Raw genomic sequence first — 17,577 nt, 5'->3', positions numbered from 1 at the left:
TCCGAGTCGAAGCGACCCCCCTCCAGGGAACCAGTTAGGTCTTCAAATCTATTTTCTTCCGCAGTAGGTGACACTTATCTTCCATCCCTCCCCTCCAGCCAGGGAGCCGGCCCACCGTTCCCCTGGGCCCACCGGGGTGAGACTTCCAGGTCCAGCAGCCTGATCCAGGAGCACAAGGAAGCGAGCGCCGCCCCGCGGGTGGGCGGGCAGTCTGCGGCAAGCAGCCAGCGCCGCTCGGCGGCGGGGCGGAGCCGCGCTGGGCTCGGCCCAGAGCCGGGAGGGCCGAGGCCACCGGAAGAGTCGCGGTCGCCAGCCGAGCGCTGTGAGTGGGGAGCGGAAGCGGTGGCGGGCGGCGCTGGGACCCGGGAGCGGCCGGAGAACAAGGGAGCTGGCGCCCCGGCCGGCGGCTGAGCGGGGCTAAGCAGCGGGCCTCGCCGAGCGCCGAGCTCTGTCGGAGAGGCCCGGCCCCGCTGCCCAAGCAGGCCGCACGCCGCGGGGCCGAGGCCGGAGCCATGGGCGAGACTAAGATCATCTACCACTTGGACGGCCAGGAGACGCCGTACCTAGTGAAGCTGCCCCTGCCCGCCGAGCGCGTCACCTTGGCGGACTTTAAGGGCGTTTTGCAGCGGCCCAGCTATAAGTTCTTCTTCAAGTCTATGGACGACGATTTTGGGTGAGGATGGCCCCCGCCCCGCCTCCCGGGAGCTCGGGTCGCTCCGCTGCTAGGGGCCAACGCGGCCAGTTCCGACTCCCCTCGCTGCACTGGTTTCTAACCCCGCTTCCAGCAAGGAGCGACTCGGTGACTTGGGACCCTCTTGACTTTGAGGGACTCCCAGTCATCTCTTGGAGGCCTTGCCTCCCCCACCCCACCCCCCAGCCCAGCGGGACGTCCCTCCCTAAGCAATTGGTTCCTATCATTTAAGCCCCTTCACCTCCCCACGGTCCAGCGGCCCGCCGTAGACATACATCCTTTCCACTCCAAAACCAGAGTTCTCAGTCCTTCCAGGTGCCACCTTTTAAGCATAGAGTTGGAGTTAAACTGACACTCGGTCTGCCTTCCCAGTCCTCTGAGCTCTGCAACTCAGATCCTTATTTGGAGTGTGCTCTATCTAGGGCTGTAGCTGGTGGGACTTGGAACTGGAGAAGGAGGAATTGGGGGCTGTTCTGCCAGGCTGGATGCTGGACCTGATGTTTGTCGAGTAGATTCTCCTCTCTCCTGGGCTGATGGGGTGTTGCCTGGCCCGGAGAAGGAGTTTTCACTAATCAGGTGCTGGGGCCTTTTCTTTCCTGATGGTGTTCCCAGGGGAGATGCTACATAGAGCTTCAGAGCCTGGATGGGAAAGCCTGGAAGGGCCTGTTGGTGTTCTCTTGTCTTCCCCTTCCTACCCAGCTGCAGGGCTTTTGATGGGCAATTTGGAAGATGGGACTGCCCCTTTAAGAGAGGTTGGAATGTTGGAGCCTGAGGGTTCTGTAGCAGCTGGCCTGAGAGGGGACACACACACACACACACACACACACACACACACCTATCCAAGGGGCTGAGGCTTGCCTGCATTAACTGGACAGCGGACTTATAGGCTATGGAGCAAACACACACACACACACACACACACACACACACATACACACACACACACACCCTACCCCACCCCTCTCTGGGCCCTCCAAGGCCTGAAGGTCCCTCTGATGCACTTGCCTGAGGCTTGCACTCTGCTTGCAGCTGAGGCCCCAGAGCTGGGTGAGGGGAGATATTCTCTCTAGTGTACATTAGTCTGGCTTCCCTCCTAAGCCCTGCCCTCCAAGCCCCAGGAGGCAAGCACCTTCTGTCTCCTTCTGGGCTATTTGTCATTTTCTGCCCTGGAACTCGACATTTGATGAGCTCTTAAAAGTGTGTGTGTGTGTGCATGTGTGTGTGAGTGTGTGTGTGTGTGAGTGTGTGTGTGTGTGTGTGTGAGTGTGTGTGTGTGTGTGAGTGTGGACAGTGGAGAATTGATCTGACTATTGCTAAATCTGTTCTTGCCCTGGGATGAGACTCTTGTGTGTGGTGATGATTGTCTGGCTGTAGTTTAGAGTAGGAAGACCTGGTTGAAAGACCCTGAAAATGATGTATCTGGAAGAACTGAGGATAGGAGGTGAGTGTCTCAACCTGGCATGAGAGGAATAAGAAGAGGGTCTTTCTTATTATTCGAAGGAGCTGGGATAATATTTCAGGATATGCTAGGCCAGATGTCTTGAGGGATTAGAATAGTCTTGTATCTCCACCCCCACTTGCCTCTGCCTCCCAAGCAGACCACTCTGAGCTGCTTCCTGCTTTCCTGAGGTTGTCGTGGGAGCAGACCTAACTACAATTATAAGAGGGCTCCCATTGCATCTGCTCACTGTTGGGAAATATTTTTCTTTAAATCAACTATTGAACTAAGCAACATTTATCATGTGCCACTTTGAAGCATTTTGTATTTACCTGTGGTCCCTTTGCAAAATATTCATTGTCTGTTCTATCAGGGTTGAGAACAATGCTAAGAATGAAGTGGGTGTGATTATTTGGCTTCTTCCTCCCAAACTCCAAGAATAAATGAGCAAAAGACCCAGCAAGGCTATCCTTTTCAAGTTAGGACAGCAGAGGATCCTGTTGACAGTTTATTTCATTTTTTATTTTACAAGTGCATCATATGATACAGTCTGCCTGATAGTGATATATTATTACTTGTACATCTTGCATCTTTGAGTCCTCATACCAGCCTATGAAATAGGCACTAATTTCCCACTTTGAAAATTAGGCTAGAATGTTAAAGGCCTAAATAAAGCTGACCCTAGATCACACAGCTAGTAAATGACAGAATTTGTTTGGATATGGGGGACTCTCACTCCAAAATCTAAAGTCTGGGTCACACATTGTAGATGTGTGTGTGTGTGTGTGTGTGTGTGTGTGTGTGTGTGTGTGTGTGTGCGCGCATGAGTGTGTGAGTGTTTATGTGTGTGTATGGGTGTCAGAGAGTGTGCATGAGTGTGTGTATATGTGTGTGTGAGTGAGTGTTGTGTGTATGGGTGTCAGAGAGTGTGTGTGTGTGTGTGTGTCACAGTAGTGAGGAATACTGTGCAAATGGCCATAGATTATAGACTTTTCTCTCCAGAGAATAGCAAGCCTTGGCAAACTGGGGACATAACATGCACCTCAGCCAGCCTAGGCCAGTGACCCCTGTTGACAAGAGAGAAAGCATGTCAGAGGAGGAAGCAAGCTGCACCTCAACCTGAGGATTCCCCAACTCTCACCTGGTCTCCAAAAATATTTGTCAAGTGCAGGATACACTTAGCTTTATTAAATTACTTGGGAGCGTCAGGGACATGGCTTAGTACATAAACCCATGGGCCACCAAGCCTGGTCTATCCTCAGGACCCATAGAGTGGAAGGGAAAAAAGCAACTTCTGAAAGTTGTCCTCTGACCTCCATACATATGTACACATGCATACACACATACACACACCACACACACATACGAATGCTAAAATGTAATAAAGTTCTTTTAAAAGAAAAGACATAGTTAATGTGAGAGTGTAATCTTACTGAAAGTTGGAGAGTCAGTAAGTAGTTTTTATTATATTCCTGGACCATACCAGGCATCTAGGAATCGCATTTACCAGGATGAGACAAAGGTTGGCTAAGTTAAATGATATCTTTAAGGTGGGAGAGCTTCAACGTAATAGACTTGGGAGTTGAGCATGTGCTTATTTGACTCAGTAAAGAGGAGAAGACAGTTCTGGTGAGACTGCCACGGAGCCCGGATGGCCAAGCCCTACAGTGGGAGGTTACATCTGAGGCTCCTCCAAGGCTACTGAAGACTAGGTGATCATTGAGCAGAGACTTGTAGAGCATTGGCGACCTGTAGTATGGAGTGTGTGTGTGCGTGTGCATGTGTGTGTGTGTGTGTATGTGTGTGTGTATGTGTGTGTATGTATGTGTGTGAGTGTGTATGTATGTGTGTATGTGTGGTGTGTGTATGTGTGTGTACGTGTGTGTGAGTGTGTATGTGTGTGTGTATGGTGTGTATGTTTGTGTGAGTGTGTATGTGTGTATGTGTGTGAGTGTGTATGTGTGTGAGTGTGTATGTGTGTGTATGGCGTGTATGTGTGTGTGAGTGTGTATGTGTGTGTATGTGTATGGTGTGTATGTGTGTGTATGTGTGTGTGAGTGTGTATGTGTGTGTGAGTGTGTATGTGTGCGTGGTGTGTATGTGTGTGTATGTGTGTGTATGTGTGTATATGTGTGTGTATGTGTGAGTGTGTGTATATGTGTGTGTGTATGTGTGCATGTGAATATGTGTATGTGTGAGTGTGTGTGTGTGTGTGTGTGTGTGTGTGTGTGTGTGTGTGTGTGTATGTGTCTGTCTGTGTGTGGTCTGCTAAGGGAGATGGGAAGACTCGGCAGCACTTTCCCATCACAAGACATGTTTCAAAGCAGGACAGAGAGTCCTGTGTGTCACACAAACCCTCTTTTCTCTTAAGGCCAGGTTACCATGCAGGACACCATACAGATTGGCTTGCAGGCCTGAGCTGTTTTCTCAGGGTCCTTGTGGCATTGGAAATGGTAGAGCGGGGAGCTGGGAGGGAGGACGGTAGGATGAGGAGCTGGGAGGGAGGATGGTAGACTTGGCTACCAGCTTCTTTGTAAGTTAAAGATGTGACTGTCAGGCTGGACAGTTGGCTCAGGGCTTAAGAACATTGACTGCTCTTCCAAAGGTCCTGAGTTGGGTCTGAAGACAGCAACAGTGTACTCATATCTCATGTCCATTAAATAAAAAAAAAAAAAAAAAAAAAAAGATGTGACTGTCACAAGGAGCCAAACCTTCACCCTCTCAGCTTCTTCCCTGCATTCTCAGCATGTGTCCCCATAGCCTAAGGCCACATTTGTCCAGCTCAGCGCTCCTGGGGTGAGTGATAGTGTACCTCTCCACAGTTTCTATCCCTCATCCCCCACATTAATGCCCCACCCCCAATCTGTCATGGGGGAGAGAAACATGGCATGGAGCAAGAGAGACTTGAAGTTAGAACAGCTCGGGTTTGATTTCGGCTCTAACGCCTCTTAGTATTATAACCATGGTAACTAACCAAATGGTGGTTTCTTTATTCATGAAACGAGATTTATATTGTCTTTCTAATGAGGCTGGAGTAAAATTATTTTTTTTCTTTATAGTCTGTCTTCTTTATAGCCTTGGCTGTCCCAGAACTCTTTCTGTAGACCAGGCTGGCTTCGAACTCAGAGATCAGCCAGCCTGCCTCTGCTCCCAAGTGCTGAGGTTAAAGGCATGTATGTGCCACCGCTATTTTTGTGTGTCGTTTTTAATTATATGTTCTAACTGTAGGGATAGAACGTGTAATAGATAAAAAAAAAAAATGCAGAGTCTGGGCTGGGGATTTAGTTCAGTGGTAGAGCGCTTACCTAGGAAGCGCAAGGTCCTGGGTTCGGTCCCCAGCTCCGGAAAAAAAAGAACAAAAAAAAAAAAAAATGCAGAGTCACACAGGCTAGGGTTCAAACACCAGCATGTGAGTGGTGAGTGTAGATAGACTGGCTTGGCATAATGCTAGGCCCATAAGACACGCTCAGTAAACACAGACAATTGTCGCTGTTAGTTTCTTCTCCTTCGTGGGGCTGCGTGAGGGTCCGCATACATCCCAGCCTCAAGCTCACTCTGAAGCTAAGAGTGACCTTACACTGGTCCCCTGCAGTGCTGCGTTACAAGCGTGTAACCATGCCCATCTTTACGTAGTGTTGGGTCAAATGGTTCTCTGTGCCGGGCAAGCACTCTGCTTTCTGAGCTGCCTCGCCAGCCTCTTCCTGCTGCTTGTAACAGAGTCACATACTCTGAGGCTTGCCTCATAACCCTCCTGTCTCAGCCTCCCTAGTGCTGCCTGGGGTTCCAGATGTGTACCACATGGATGGGCACTGAATGCCTTCTCTTTCCTAGTTCCTAACTCCTTTCCCATAGCTCTCAGAACAAAGTCAGTTCCTAGTAGAGAAAAGAAGAATAGTAAGAATCGTACCTTTTCCCTTTGAAGGTCAGAGGAATGCTGGGAACAGAGCAAGCACTCTGGAGGTTCTGAGGTGTGCCCTGTGACCATTATAATTTACAATCACCCGATGGCCAAGCCAGTGCTGCAGCAAGGCCCAGATACGGCCCTGCCGGAGGGATGGCCCAGAGCATAACGTGTCTTTTCTACTTCCAGCTGCTCCCCATAGCTCCTGCCTCTTTGTCCTACTTCCTGGAGGTGCTAAAGGGCTGTCCCTAGTCCCTCCACAGCTGGACGGTCTTGTGGGGATGGCTTGATCTCACACGTAGGGTCAAGGACAGCTCCAGTCATGGGGACCCTGGGATTTCCTACATCAGAAACTGCTCTCTGACATCCCCTTCTCCTTGCAGAGTGGTGAAGGAAGAGATCTCGGATGACAATGCCAAGCTGCCCTGCTTCAATGGCCGGGTGGTGTCCTGGGTAAGGAGCCATCAGCCTCCAACTGTATCCTGGTGTTGGTTAGAGGGAAGAAAGGCATAGCTGGGATTGCAACTGGTGATCTTATGCCTTCGTATCTGAATCTGCCTTTAGTTTTCTAATCGTTTCTTACCCTAGATTCTTCAGCCTTTAACGAAATGTGAGAGAATAGTGGAGGGAGGAAAGGGAGAAACAGATTAAAAGATCTCCTGTGTCCATCCAGACACCCACTGCAACCTGGCATCCTCTGACCTCTGTGCTCTGCCCTACTTCTGCCAGCCCCTCTCCTTACACGGCTGCTCAGCTGCCCTTGCATGGATGGCCCTTTCTTCTCTATTCTACTCTGACCAGTCTCTCATGCCCTGCTGGAAGCAACATCTTGCTTTTCCTTGGCACCGCTGTGACCATTCGTTTTTTTTTTTCTGGCAGCTGGTATCGGCCGAGGGCTCACACCCAGAGCCAGCCCCTTTCTGTGCTGACAACCCCTCAGAGCTGCCTCCTTCAATGGAACGCACAGGAGGCATCGGTGACTCTCGGCCCCCGTCCTTCCAGTAAGTGTGACTCGAAGGTGGGAACGGCCCATGGGGAAGGGACAGCTTAGTGCAAACCAGGGCTGGGAAAGGGAGCCCCTAGCCCTCTCTCTTCTCCACCAAGTCCTCTCTACCCTTTAGCCCTCATGCTAGTGGGGGCAGCCAGGAGAACTTGGACAATGACACAGAGACCGACTCCTTGGTATCTGCCCAACGAGAGCGGCCCAGACGGAGGGATGGCCCTGAGCACGGTGTGTATTCTCACTTCTGGCTCCTCCTGGTAGCTTCTAGCCAGCTCCCTGCCTCTTTACCCTGCTTCCCGAGTTCTGGGTATGCCTGGGTGCTGTTCAACCCCTGGCTTGCTCCCTTCACATCTTGCTTTCCTTATATCCCTTGTTCCCTGCATTGAGCCTTGTATGGACCCAGCTGCCCATCTCCCTCGCAGCAGCCCGCCTCAATGGAACCACAAAGGGCGAGCGGCGACGGGAGCCAGGTGGCTATGACAGTTCATCTACCCTCATGAGCAGCGAGCTGGAGACTACCAGTTTCTTTGATTCAGATGAGGATGACTCCACCAGCAGGTGGGACTTGACTTTCATAGGAGCAGGGATGGGAATGGGGGGATGGATGGGTGTGTGTGTATGTGTGTGTGTGTGTGTGTGTGTGTGTGTGTGTGTGTGAGAGAGAGAGAGAGAGAGAGAGAGAGAGAGAGAGACCCATAAGGAAGTTTGAACCCCGCTGATTCTTCACCTCTGGAGGGATGTGGCCATTGTGGTGGGATCAGGGCTCTCCTGTGCCTCTTATGAGGCAAGGATGGGCCAGCCTGGTGGGGAACGACTTTGGGCCCCACAGGTTCAGCAGCTCCACAGAACAGAGCAGTGCCTCACGCCTAATGAGAAGACACAAGCGGCGGCGACGGAAGCAGAAGGTCTCCCGGATTGAGCGGGTATGGGCTGTTGGATATTCAGGAGGATGAGCAGGAGGTTAGACTGTAAGTCCTTCCTAGGCAGGACCACAGCTTTCTTCCTCAGAGCCCTTCTGTTTGGTTCGGTGTTGGGGAGCTTAGTGGGTAAGGGTGGTGTGCTGAGGAAGAACCGGGTGGGAACCCTCCTCCCCACCCACTCCAAGCACTGCTCACAGCCACTGTCTCTTCCAGTCCTCCTCCTTCAGCAGCATCACAGACTCCACTATGTCTCTCAACATCATCACAGTGACTCTCAACATGGGTGAGTCTGGCGGCACTTCCAAATGCCTCTCAGTGGAAAAAGGGGTTCTGGGAAACGCAGCGTACGTTTTCTGGGGTTTGGGGTGGGTCTCAGTGGTATACTACAAGGCTCTGGGGGTTCCGTATCCAATACAGGAAGAAAAGATATGTTCCCTATTCTGAAGTTGCGCGTCTGTAAATACTGCGTGAGACATCATATAACCATTTCAGTAGTTCAGTGTCAGAGCTGTGACAGGTAAACAGAGAACGATGGGAGCAGAGCACGGCACCTGGGAGGCTTCCTGGGGGAGTGATTTCTTGCCATTACATACTTCCTTACTCTTTAAAAGGCTCAGCAGGTGGGCCTGCCACTCACCCTGATGCCTAGAGTTCAGACCCTAGAATCTATGTGAAAAGAGAGGCTGACTCCTACAAGTCGCCCTCCAACCTGCACACACACACACACACACAAAACAAATAGATAAAAATGAAATAAAAAAATGTAAAGGCAGATAATATGACCAAAAGAGCTGTAACTTGGGAACTTAAATCTGAGTTTACTTCCTGATGCTTTCTGTCTTAGAAAGGTCACTTAGGTCTTGCCTGTCTGTAAGAGGGTGTTCAGAGTCGCTGCCTCATAACCAGTAGGAAAATCGAAAGTGTGTCTATGTGTATACTGTACAGTAATGTTTGCCTGGTTGTGATGTTAATTATTGCCCCTTTCTGCCCTGTACTAACAAGGAGCTGGGAATTTGGGTAGGAACCCTGCCCTTCTCAAGGTGTTAAATTATTCCCTGCAGAAAAGTATAACTTCTTGGGCATCTCCATTGTGGGCCAGAGCAATGAGCGAGGTGATGGGGGCATCTACATTGGCTCCATCATGAAGGGTGGGGCAGTGGCGGCTGATGGACGCATTGAGCCGGGAGATATGCTGTTGCAGGTATCGTCTACTACCCTGGGAAAACCCTCAACCCCAGCTCCCCTGTCCATCTCCTGAGCACTCCCTGTTTTCTCACTCCTAGCCCTCTTTCTCAGGTAAATGAGATCAACTTCGAGAACATGAGTAATGATGACGCAGTCAGAGTGCTTCGGGAGATCGTGCACAAACCAGGGTATGAACAGCATGGGACTGGGGGAAGGTGGGCCAGGCACTTCTGGCAGGAGACTTGGTCTGGCCTGTGTGCATCCTGCCTTTATTAGGACAACCTTGCTTTCAGGCCCATCACTCTGACTGTAGCCAAGTGCTGGGACCCAAGTCCTCGTGGCTGCTTCACATTACCCCGGAGTAAGTAGACAAGGGATCATCCGTAAAGTTGGTGTTGGCTGTATAAACCATGCTCCTCTCTTCTCCTTACATGTTAGACACTGTAATAGGCAGGGTGGGCAGCCTGTGATGACCCATCTTCCCTGCAGGTGAGCCCATCCGTCCCATTGACCCTGCAGCCTGGGTCTCCCACACTGCAGCCATGACAGGAACCTTCCCTGCCTATGGCATGAGCCCCTCCTTAAGCACCATCACCTCCACCAGCTCCTCCATCACCAGCTCCATCCCCGACACAGAACGTGAGTATTCAAGTCTGTCCCTTGGGCCACCCAGCAGACGGGCCAGGTGGGAGGATTGGTGGAGGGACCCACTGTGCATCGGGGGGAGCCTTCGAGGGGACACCGTAGCTCTTCCCCAGAGGGCACGCAGAGCCTCACTGAACACTGTTTGCTTCTTAACATACCATGAGCACCCACGGAGCCTCAGTTTCCTCTCATACAATGGGGCTACTAGTATATGCTTCCCAGGTTCCTGTGGGGTTCGATGAGAGGTTCTAACTAGAGCCTTGGTACTGCGTGACATGAGGGAGCACCAGTTTACTGTCATCCCATGTGCATGTGCTTAGGCTCCTCTGTCACATGTCCTTGTGAAGACACTAATCATTCATTTTTACAGGAGGGGAGACTGTCCAAGGAGTTGGTGGTGGGCTTGTCATTGTTGAGTGGGAGAGCTGAGATGCCACTCCTGTTTTCCTAACTCCACAGTGCCTCTTTGTCTCACTGCTCTGCCCCTTCCCCCAGGCCTAGATGATTTCCACCTCTCCATCCACAGTGACATGGCGGCCATCGTAAAAGCCATGGCCTCCCCCGAGTCAGGGCTGGAGGTCCGAGACCGCATGTGGCTCAAGATTACCATTCCCAATGCTTTCATCGGTGAGAGCCTTACTGCAAGATGAAGGACAGGTTGTGGAGACAGGGGCAGGGCAGGGTGGGGACCCGGGCTCTTCCTCGCCTACCTTTGGGTTGTTAACCGCCCTGGCATCATAGCTTCTGTGAGCTAGAGGAACCCAAATCAACTGGCAGCCTTGTCCCCAGGCTCAGATGTGGTGGACTGGCTGTATCACAATGTGGAAGGATTCACCGACCGGCGGGAGGCCCGCAAGTACGCTAGCAACCTGCTGAAGGCTGGATTCATCCGCCACACGGTCAACAAGATCACGTTCTCTGAGCAGTGCTACTACATCTTTGGTGACCTCTGTGGCAGTACGTGTCTTCCCACCACCCTCCCCCTTTATGAGACAGGGCCATGCGACATAAATCATGCTGACCTAATAGCTGCTGTGTAGTCAGCTTGACTTGAATTTGCAGGAATCCCCCTGCCTCAGCCTCCTGAGTAATGGGAATATAAGTGAATGCTACCACCCCAGAATCCCCCACCTTCTCGTCTCCTGGATGGAAGTAAGGAGGTGCTCTGTGATAGGATGGCTGACTCCAGGAAGCCTAACTCCAAGCTCTGACTTGGGGTCTGGCTCAAAGCGCAAAGGCCCACAGTACAAGCAGAGCCTGATGGAGCCTCTTCACTGCCCTCCCATCTCCCTGTGGAGCCTGCCACTAAGTGCCTGTTCTATGCTTGACATGGTGCCAGTGGTTTCTGAGCTGTCATCCTACCATCCCACTCAGCCTTCACCTCCTAGTGGGGTGGGGGTGGGTATCTCCATGTTATCAAATGAAGAAATCAATTTATTGGTGTAAAACAGTCTACGCTAGGTCTCACAGTTAGAAACAAAGGAGATAGGCTTTGGTTCCAGCTCTTCTGACTCTAGTTCACACTGTTCTGGGCTTCTCAAGGGACACAGTGCTCCAAAACACATGGTCTCAGCAAGGATATGGACTGGCAAGGGAGTCCTGGTCTTTCTAAGAGCCCTGGGAGTAAACTGTACCGTGGTGTGAAGCTGGAGAAACTGTCAGTAGCAGAGGACTTTACGAGACTTCATCCTGAGCCACTGAGCATAATCTAAGGAGACCCTTCCTTCTCTTTAGCCTACAGAGGCCCTCACACAGGCATTGCTGTTCGTGCCAGCAGCTGAGTCCTAGCCCAGCCGCCGCCCCTGCCCACACAGCTGTTACACCTGTGGTGCTGGCTGACACCCAGGACTGATCAGATGCTTCTGGGACCCGGTGGCTGGCACTGCAGAGCAGCGTCTCTCGGTAGAGGTTGGGGCTCCTGGCCTCGGCAACTCTTACAGAGGTGTGATAGGATTTTTGGACTCAGATAGTTCTTTTTTTTTTTTTTTTTTTTTTTTTGGTTCTTTTTTTTCCGGAGCTGGGGACCGAACCCAGGGCTTTGCGCTTCCTAGGCAAGCGCTCTACCGCTGAGCTAAATCCCCAACCCCAAGGACTCAGATAGTTCTTACTCTACTGTTACTGTGATCACAGTAGGTGTGTTAGCTTCTAAGTTCGAGACGGAAGTAAGCTAGAACTCATCCCATGGAGATGTCTTAAGCATAACATAATGTATGTACACCCATTTAGAATAGTGTGTGACCCACAAGAAGTGCTCCATAAAAGCTGCCTGCCATTCATTATTTAACTGATTATAAGATGCACTTCTATTTTCACATCCCATTCTCTGAAATTGGGTATATTTTCCATTAATAGTTTAGTAGACTCAGAGAAATTGGTTATTTTTGTCATTGTTAGCAGACATCAGCCCAGGGCCCTAGACATCTTGGAATATACAAAGCTTCCAAGACAGCCATAGCAGTTTTGCTCAAAAGATGTTTATTCTTGGGCCTAGCTGGGTCCCTCACCTAGGCCACCCAAGAGTTGGCTCAGGGTGTGCTGACAGAAAAACCTTTTCCTTCTTTGAGGTCATAGTCTGCAGCATGGGGAATGTGGCAGGCTCAATGAGGAACTATGTGCTCACTATGGAGTTTATTGTTGGTTCTCTGGACAGCACCTTATAGGCTAAAGACATCAGCAGGCCTTTGAGTGTGAGCCAATACAGGACACTGCTTTCCTTCATTGCCTGTGGCTGCCAAGTCAGAGGCTTGGCTATCCGGCTCCATAAGCAATTTCAGAGCCTCATACCCTGGCTTCTTCCTGCAGAGCTGGCTGGATCACCTTGGGCTTGGAGGTAGATCTCATGGTGTAGGTGGCCTCTACAGGGCAATTATAGCTTTCTTAGAATTGAGGTGCACGTGAGCAGGTCCTCGGCAGGTAATCAGCCCTAGTAGCCTATTTTACTCCCTGCATGGAAGCTCCAGCTCTTGAGAGGACTGCTTACCTTTAGGAAGTACACAGTTTCAAGGATGGAAGAAACCCATGAAGTAATGCCTAGAGTCAGGGCACAGTGGAGGCATTTGAGTTGTTCTTTCTGGCCCTTCCACCCCATCTCCACTCTCCACAATAGCAAATGTGACCAGGGCAAGAGCCTTCTATAGAGGAGGCCCTAAAAAACCATTGTATTTATTTAGGATTCTGCCTCTCTTTTAATTTCCCCTCCCCTACTGCTGTGTAGTCTGAGTTGGCGGACTTCCCAGTCCTGCAGGAATGTCAGATGCACACGAACACACAGGCCATTCTGGACCTCCTCTTCCTCCTCCTCCTCCTCCTCCTCCTCTTCCTCCTCCTCTTCCTCCTCCTCTTCCTCTTCTTCCTCCTCTTCCTCCTCCTCCTCCTCCTCTTCTTCTTCTTCCTCCTCCTCTCCCCCCTTTTCCTCCTCCTCTCCCTCTTTTTCTTTTGAAACAGACCCTTTACTACATGGGGTCTGGCTTTCCTAGAACTCACTATGTAGCCCAAGGTAGCCTTGAATTCTCAGGCCTACCTCTGCCTCCTGAGTGTTGGGATTAAAGGCATAAGCTACCACACCCAGCTCATTCTGAACTTTTACTTTTTAAGATTTATTTAATTTTTGCGTATGAGTCTTGCCTGCGTGTACCTCTGAGCACCATGTGCATGCAGTGCCCAGAAAGGCCACTGTGCCATGGGACTGGAGTTACAGATGGCTGTGAGCCATTTATGCTGCTAGGAATCAAACCCAGATCTTCTGCAAGAGCAACACGCGCTCTTAGTTCCTAAACTGTCTCTCTACCCTCATTCTGGGCTTTTAATAAGTGTTATTATTATCATTCCTATTATTTAGGAGGAGCAAGAGGAGGGAGGGCAAAGGCTCACTGAGTTTCCCCAAACATCCCCCTCATAATTACCTGAAAGGCAGGAGTGTGAGCACCTCAGCTTCTGCTCTGCCTGCAGCTCTGCTCTCCTCTCTGGACTTTTGTTCCTTGCCTGGAGAAGCGGTTATTACCTCTTTTGGGGGTCGCTGGATACTGTGCTTACGAGTCATGGTACAACCCCTGGTGGCTTCTAGTACTTCAGCCTTCTACATTCCCCAACTCAGTTCCTCTCAACCAAAGAAAAAGTGGCAAAATAAGAAGTGAGAGGTGGGGGTTGGGGATTTAGCTCAGTGGTAGAGCGCTTGACTAGCAAGCCCAAGGCCCTGGGTTCCATCCCCAGCTCTGAAAAAAAAAAAAAAGAAAGAAAGAAAGAAAGAAAGAAAAAAAAAAGTGAGAGGTGGGGTGGGTAGAGTAAATCTTGTTTAGTTTTTGCTGTTTTTGTTTCATTTGGGAGTCTTTTTTGTTGCTGTTGTTTTGTTTTTGAGACTGTGTTAATGGAGCCTAGCCTGGCTTCAGACTTACTATGTAGTCTAGGTTGGACTTGAACCCGTGTCAGGAAACTTTGAAGGTCTTGGAGATTAGATGTGGGGATTGGCTGTACAGCTATTGAGAGAGGCCAGTGGCCAAAGAGATCTGCAGGCCTCCGGTTCTGGCCGTAAACTTTAACACTGTTGCCTGTGGTGCCTTCTGCTGGAGACCTGATTGTAGGTGTGGAACCACAATAGACCAGCTTACCTGAGTCCTCTTCCCACAGACATGGCCAACCTATCGCTGCACGACCATGATGGCTCCAGTGGTGCCTCTGACCAGGACACACTGGCTCCTCTGCCGCACCCAGGGGCTGCCCCTTGGCCTATGGCTTTCCCTTACCAGTACCCACCACCTCCGCACCCGTACAACCCACACCCAGGCTTCCCGGAGCTGGGCTACAGCTACGCTGGGGGCAGCGCCAGCAGTCAGCACAGTGAAGGTAGGTCAGAGAGACCCAGCTGGAAGGATCTGTAGGGAGCCCCGGCCACCTCTGCACCTCCATCCTGGGCCTGTTTTTTTTTTTTTCTACAGGTAGTAGGAGCAGTGGCTCCAACCGAAGTGGCAGCGACCGGCGCAAGGAGAAGGACCCAAAAGCTGGGGACTCAAAGTCAGGTGGTAGCGGCAGCGAGTCAGACCACACTACACGCAGCAGTCTGCGGGGGCCACGGGAGCGGGCACCAAGCGAGCGCTCAGGCCCAGCGGCCAGCGAGCACAGCCACCGCAGTCATCATTCACTGACCAGTAGCCTGCGCAGCCACCACACACACCCAAGCTATGGCCCACCCGGAGTGCCCCCTCTCTATGGTCCCCCGATGCTGATGATGACCCCACCGCCTGCAGCCATGGGGCCCCCAGGAGCCCCTCCAGGGCGTGACCTGGCCTCGGTGCCCCCGGAACTGACGGCCAGCAGACAGTCCTTCCGCATGGCAATGGGAAACCCCAGTGAGTTCTTTGTGGATGTGATGTGATCCGGGCCCCTCTCCAGCTCTCACCCCTCAGCCGGCTGCACCCCCATCTCAGTCGGCCTTTTTTTTTTTTAAACTTTGGTACCTGAAAGGGAAATAAATGGAACTAACTGCTACTGCTTGCTGGTAGCAGCAAGGATGAGAAGTCTTTACTCATCCATGCTTCAGCCCCTAACCTGCCTCTAGCCCAGCTGGTGCCTCTGTCCACTAACCATCCCCATTCCACCCAGTTCCGGGCTTCCCAGGGTTTTTCATGTCCCTGCCTCTGCACTGCTAGTGTTAATTCCTGATGCTCCTCCACCCGCACGTTTAGGAGCTAACCCCAGCAGTGCCACATCTTATGCCCACCTTCCCTCCTCGGTACCCTTTTGCCCACCTCCGTAAGCATGTGTACAGAGATCAGGATATTGCCCCACCATACTGACACCAAAAAATGGTCTTTCCCTTCCTAACTGGCCTGCCCGCTGCTTCAGACCTTCACCCTACAGCTGTAGCCACCTCTAGTAGGCATCTGTGCTGTCTGTCCCTGCTTGGACCCAGCCCCAATCAGAAGCCCAGAGAGCCATCCTGCCCCTCCCCCCCCACAGGTGCCTGGGCCCCATCCATGCCTGCCCTGTGCTCTGGTTCCCCGAGATCTAACCCTACTAACCAATAGGCTCTCCTAACTTCTGAGCCTGAAACATTTCTCTTCTTTTTTTCTTCCTTCAAATTTCCCTGGGTCTGGAGCAGCCAAGAATTTCGGGCTCTTTGACTTTCTGTGAGTCCCCAGGAAAGGGAGGCCCAGCCTCCAAGGAGACCAGGAACTCTGCTTCAGCTCCCTCAGGGCTTCCCAAGGATGTCCAGCCCCCACAGGACCCACACTTCAAGGTCACTAGGCTTTTGGGAAGGGCCTCAGCTTCCCCCATGCATAACTGACTACTCTTTTCAGAGAGAAGTAGAGAAGTTCGCTCCCCTCCACCTCATACACATAGATATACATACACATGTGAGTCTCTCCCCCCAACCCCTGGTCTCTGTCTCTCTGTCTCTGTCTCTGTCTCTCTCTCACGCCTATGCAAGTTTACAGAAGCCTCAGGGCTGGTCCCTGGCCAGAGGGCTGGACCCTTTTTCCAAGTCATCTCCTAGATAGTAGGGCTGGTCCCTGACGTCCTCTTCCCTTCAGCTAGCCCTTAAGCTTCCCTTACATGTTCCCAACATCTTTGTACTTAGATAAAAGTCCAAAAGCTGGGGCTCACCAGAGGGCTCTCCGGTAACTGACAGATCATTCTCTACTTCCCTTCTGCCCCACATCTCTGGGTACCTGCTCTGTTTCATCTTCCCCATGAACCCTGGGGACACAGGCCAGTTGAAGCTATACGAGCAGACAACTGGGGCTTCCAGACCGTTCCAGTTAACTGTTTTCTACCTTAAATCATAATTTCCTCCTTAAAACACCGCTATAAACTCTGACTTATCCAGACTCTTTAAATTTTCAGTCAAGGGTGTCAGCTGAGGAAATAGCTGTGTAGTGCTTGCCTAGCATGCCCCAGCAAATGTCTCCCCCATCAAGATGTCCTTAGCCCAGGTTTGGGGGCAACCTGAGGTAGGGATATTTTGACATTCATTTAACATATTTCCAGGGACTTTAATGAACAAAGGGCTATGTTAGAAGCATGACTTGATCTTCGCTGTCTTCAGTTCTCTCTGACTCTGCCTTTTCCTGTTCTCTTGAGAATCCCTCACCAGTGCTCCCATTATCCTGCCTTTGGCTCATGTCCCTTTCTTCCCCCCTTTCCCCCATAGTGTCAGCCACTCTCTTCTTAAGCTGTTGATGTGCTGGCCACTTCTAAATCTGGATCTCCCACCCCAGCTTCCCCTCTCTTTAGATCTGTTTTTATTCCCCACTGGACATCTCCCCAGGCTTGTCCATATGTCCCCAGCCAAGTATTATTCCTCTCGAATTCCTGCCCTTGTGACCTTCATTACAAGCCACACCTACACGGGCTTAGTCAGCATCTCACACCCTTATACTCAGACACTCTGAAGTTCAGCTGTTCCTCTCCCTTCCTTACATTACAGAGCATGGGATTTGGAGTCAGGTTGGTTTGGGCTTGATTTCCAGCTCTATCATTTTTGATTGTGTAATAGAGTTATTTAACCTCTCTGGAGCCTCAGTCCTCCCATATGTAAAATGATGATAATAATACCTACCTCACAGGGTTGTTGTGAGGATTTAAATTAGATATTGTACGAAAAGTGCCTAGCACAGTGCCTGGCACATAATAGAGTAGGTGCTCAATAAATGGTAGCTATTATTATTACTATTTCTATTTCTATGTTGTTGTTGTTGTTATCACTAATTTACTCTAAACTTTTAGGGTATGTTGGGAAGAGAAAGCTTTTGTGAAGATAGACATGAAGCCTTCAAAGGTTACAAGTTTCTGGGTTTT

The 17,577-nt window shown here is 51.0% G+C and overlaps 1 protein-coding gene across 4 annotated transcripts; it reads left to right on the top strand.

The window, feature by feature from the left end:
* The first annotated feature begins 271 nt into the window (after positions 1–271).
* Positions 272–17,451, top strand: Dvl3 (dishevelled segment polarity protein 3). Of its 4 annotated transcripts, none has more exons than XM_063270475.1 (16): positions 272–673; positions 6,414–6,483; positions 6,910–7,031; positions 7,152–7,261; positions 7,459–7,591; positions 7,863–7,956; positions 8,167–8,236; positions 9,015–9,154; positions 9,250–9,326; positions 9,432–9,499; positions 9,628–9,777; positions 10,279–10,410; positions 10,573–10,740; positions 14,407–14,626; positions 14,719–15,125; positions 15,878–17,451. In XM_063270475.1, exons 1-16 carry the CDS (start codon positions 513–515, stop codon positions 15,907–15,909), a joined length of 2,154 nt encoding a protein of 717 aa, XP_063126545.1. In that variant the 5' UTR covers positions 272–512; the 3' UTR covers positions 15,910–17,451. The 4 variants fall into 4 exon arrangements, with proteins under 4 accessions (XP_063126545.1, XP_063126544.1, XP_063126546.1 ...); XM_063270474.1 differs by having other exon boundaries at positions 7,456–7,591; XM_063270476.1 differs by having other exon boundaries at positions 273–673; positions 14,719–17,451.
* The last annotated feature ends 126 nt before the right edge of the window (positions 17,452–17,577 follow it).

Source organism: Rattus norvegicus, chromosome 11 (assembly GCF_036323735.1).
Source record: "Rattus norvegicus strain BN/NHsdMcwi chromosome 11, GRCr8, whole genome shotgun sequence".
NCBI lineage: Eukaryota > Metazoa > Chordata > Mammalia > Rodentia > Muridae > Rattus > Rattus norvegicus.
Note: the sequence above shows the minus strand (reverse complement) of the source record. Positions and strands in the feature narration are given on the sequence as shown.

Coding starts and splice junctions, on each gene's coding strand:
- Dvl3 (XM_063270474.1), top strand. CDS start 513: ATGGGCGAGACTAAGATCATCTACCACTTGGACGGCCAGGAGACGCCG. Junction 7,032..7,151: donor TCTCGGCCCCCGTCCTTCCA/GTAAGTGTGACT, acceptor TCTACCCTTTAG/CCCTCATGCTAGTGGGGGCA. Junction 7,957..8,166: donor AGGTCTCCCGGATTGAGCGG/GTATGGGCTGTT, acceptor TGTCTCTTCCAG/TCCTCCTCCTTCAGCAGCAT.